General features: G+C 52.2%; 1 protein-coding gene across 1 annotated transcript in view; it reads right to left on the bottom strand.

The window, feature by feature from the left end:
* Positions 1 to 3,217, bottom strand: part of VPS37D (VPS37D subunit of ESCRT-I) — a 6,719-nt gene extending 3,502 nt beyond the window's left edge. Inside the window, 1 exon segment of the mRNA XM_077777868.1 lies at positions 3,136 to 3,217. Coding sequence (XP_077633994.1) covers positions 3,136 to 3,217 — 82 coding nt within the window.
* Positions 3,218 to 3,544: the final 327 nt, after the last annotated feature.

Raw genomic sequence — 3,544 nt, 5'->3', positions numbered from 1 at the left:
AAGGGGCCGCGGGGCGGGGACTGGGGGTGGGGTGGGAGGGGGCGGGCCGCACCCCTAGCCGCTGGGGCAGAGCCTCGCCTTCCGCACCGGCGATCTCCCGGCAAACCCATCCTCCTGCCGCCAGGCGGGTACCTGAGGCCTTCTCCTCTCCCCTCACCCCTTCTCCGGCCATCATTCACCACGCCCCCCTTTCCCTCCCACCCCACCCCCTGGCGCGGACTCTCCCACCCCAGACGTTTACAGTTTGCAGGGCTATTTCACATTTCTCCCTTGGAGCCTCACAACAGTTTGCTGAGTTTGGCTGGGCGCCAGGAGCTTCTGCCCTGTTGCTAACTCGGACAAGTCGTTTACCTCCCCAAGACTCAGTTTTCTCTTCTGTAAAATGGGGTGACGATACACCGTGGGAAGATTAGAGCTAGTGACTGCTGAGCGTCTTATCTGTAGGAAGTGAACGCCTAACGTGAGTGATGGTTATATTAGAGATGAGGAAACAGATGCACACCGATGATGTAATCTCCCCAAAGTCCCATTACAGGTAAATGATAGACATTCTCCTTCTTCCTGTCTGTGCAGTCTGCACAGAGCACATGGTGCCTCTCTGTGCTGGGCACTGGGCTCAGCTCTGTGGGGGCACCGGCTCTGCGCTCAGAGCTCCTGGATTAAGGCACAGTCACATTCTCAGCTTCCTCTAATGGCAGGTATCACCACATGATGTCTTCCTTTGTGATTCCCATGTGATGCCAGAGGATGCCATGTATCTTATCTTCAGGAATAGGTTTGGCCAGTGCCACTGTCAGGAAACAGACACTCAGAGAGTAAGTCACTGGTCTAAAACCAAACAGCAGGGGCGCCTGGGTGGCTCAGTCGGTTAAGCGTCCGACTCTCGATTTCGACTCAGGTCATGATCTCACGGCTCATGGGTTTGAGCCCCGCTTAGAGCGTTATGCTGATGGCACGGAGCCTGCTTCGGATTCTTTCCCTCTCTCCCTCTCTCCCTCTCTCCCTGCCCCTCCCTGCTCGCTCTCTCTCAAAATAAATAAATGAACATTTAAAAAAATAATAAACCAGCAATGAGCGAGCTTATTCCACCTCACCACACTAAGAAGGCAGAGATGGGACCAGGACAAACAGAAAACCTCACGATGGGGGTGGGGGGGAGGGGAGGAAGGAGAGGACACCAGAAGAGGTGATGTTTGAGCAGGGTTTTGAGGGATGAATAGGAGTTCGGAAGCTGAAGGGGAAAATAATGAAACCAAAGGGAAGCCCATAAGCCAAAGAGTCTCCCAATCCAGCCAGAGAACATATCTCTACATGGCAGAGATTTCTTAGGAGGAGAGACAAAACTGATGGAGTTAGGCGGGACAGGCTTATTGACAGTCTGCAATGACAATATATCTTCCACATTTTAATAAGTGAAATTTGGGAGCCTAGGTGGCTCAGTCGGTTAGGTGTCTGACTTTGGCTCAGGTCATGATCTCACGGTTCGTGGGTTCGAGCCCCGCATCTGGCTCTGTGCTGACAGCTCAGAGCCCGGAGCCTGCTTCAGATTCTGTGTCTCCCTCTCTCTCTGACCCTCCCCTGCTCACGCTGTCTCTCTCTCACTCTCTCTCAGAAATAAATAAAACATCTAAAATTTTTTTAAAAATAAGTGAAATTTGGTTTTTCCTTTCAAGGCTCAGCTGGAACACCACCACCTCCAGGAAGCCCTCTCTACCTCCCCAGACTGGGATGTGTGCCCCTCTCTTCTGGGCTGCCACCGTCCCTGCTGTCCCTCCATCCTGGTCCTGGCCATTATCAAGAGCACCTCTACACTTCCCAGTTTCCTGGCTAGGATCTCCCTGGTTCTGGCCTGCCTGCTCAGGACCCACCATTTACACTAAGTTTGCCTGGTTCCGCTAGACAACTGCCTAGCGGGCCCTCCTTTGGGCCCTCCTACTCTGGGCTGCAGGATTTCTGCACTCTGGGAGGTGCCTACCTCCCCTCCATCCCCCACTCTGTCTTGCCCATCCCCCTTTGTTCATCGGTTCATTTTGTTCATTGAATGCCCACAGCAACGCTTCCCTTAAACCCTCCCCCGCACTCCTCAGGCCCTCCTACCTATGCCTACCCTTCTCGGGGGCTGGGGGGGAGGTACCTCTGCTGCCCGTGACCTGGAGAAGCTTCTGCCACTTTCTGCCTCACCTCTTTGGATTTTCTCTGCACCTGCCCCACAGTCCTTCCTTCCCTCCTGCTTCCAGGAAGAGCAATCCCTCTCATTCCAGAGCCAACCCACATACCTTTGCTATGTGTCTCCCCCTCACCTGCCTCCTCTCAGATGCCCTGATCCAATCGAGTAGGTATGTCTCTCTTTCTGTCTCTGTCCCCTACACTTTTAATCTCTGTCTTTAGACTGGCACCTTACTTTCACTACCCCCTCCCGATATTTTGTTCTCTCTCTTTCTTTTTTTTAAATGTTTATTCATTTTTGAGAGAGAGAAAGACCGAGTGTGAGCGGGGGAGGGGCAGAGAGAAGGGGAAACACAGAATCCAAAGCGGGCTCTAGGCTCCGAGCTGTCAGCACAGAGCCCAATGCGGGGCTTGAACCCACAAACCGTGAGATCATGACCTGAGCTGAAGTCGGACGCTCAATCAACTGAGCCACGCAGGCGCCCCATGGCCCCCAATATTTTGAAGTAACTTATGATGGACTGAATCTTTTGTCCCCCCCACCCTAAAATTCATATGTCAAACCCCTCACCCCCAGTGTGATGATATTTGGAGGCGGGCCTCTGGGGAAGATTAGGTTTAGATGAGAAAGTAAGATGGGGTCCCCGTGATGCAATTAGTGTCCTTATAAGAAGGAGAAGAAAGACTGGAGTTGTTTCTCTCTATGGGGACCCAGCGAGAAAGTGACTATCTGCAAGTCAGGAAGAGGGCTCTCCCCAGGAGCCCGATCAGCTGACACTTACTTTGATCTTGGACTTCCCAGCCTCCAGAATTATGAGAAATAAAAGTCTATTGTTTAAGCCACTTGGTCTGTGACACTTTAATTTGCCAGCCCAAGGAGACTCAGACATCCCCCCAAACTTCACTCCCTGTGCCCATTTCCTCACCCTCTTTATTCCTTTACTCAGTCTGACTTCACCCCCCCCTCACCACTTGGAGGGCACTGCTCTGAGCCAAGGTCATCGACCAGCTTCTTACTGCCAGGGCTGCTGGTTTTCCCATTCACCGCCATTGACTGCCATCCCTTTCTCGACCACACTGCGCTCAGACTCTAGACCTTTCATAGCTGTCAGGCTGACGAAAATTAAAAAGTCAGATAACATCAAGTGTTGGTGAGGAGTCGAAGCAATGGGAACCCTTATGTCCTGCCAGCGGGAGAGAGAATTAATTGGCTCCAGAGAACACTGGCAATCTCGCCATTCAAAGATCCCCATATCACATCCCCTCTGTGGTGGACAGAGTAACGCCCCCCCAAAGATGTCCACAGCCTAAACCCTAGAAACTGAATATGTTACCTCACAAGGCAAAAAGGACTTTGCAGACATGATTAAGTTAAAGG

The sequence above is a fragment of the Crocuta crocuta genome, unplaced genomic scaffold (assembly GCF_008692635.1).
Source record: "Crocuta crocuta isolate KB4526 unplaced genomic scaffold, BGI_CrCroc_1.0 scaffold217, whole genome shotgun sequence".
Lineage (NCBI taxonomy): Eukaryota > Metazoa > Chordata > Mammalia > Carnivora > Hyaenidae > Crocuta > Crocuta crocuta.
This window is presented reverse-complemented; position numbering and strand designations above follow the sequence as displayed.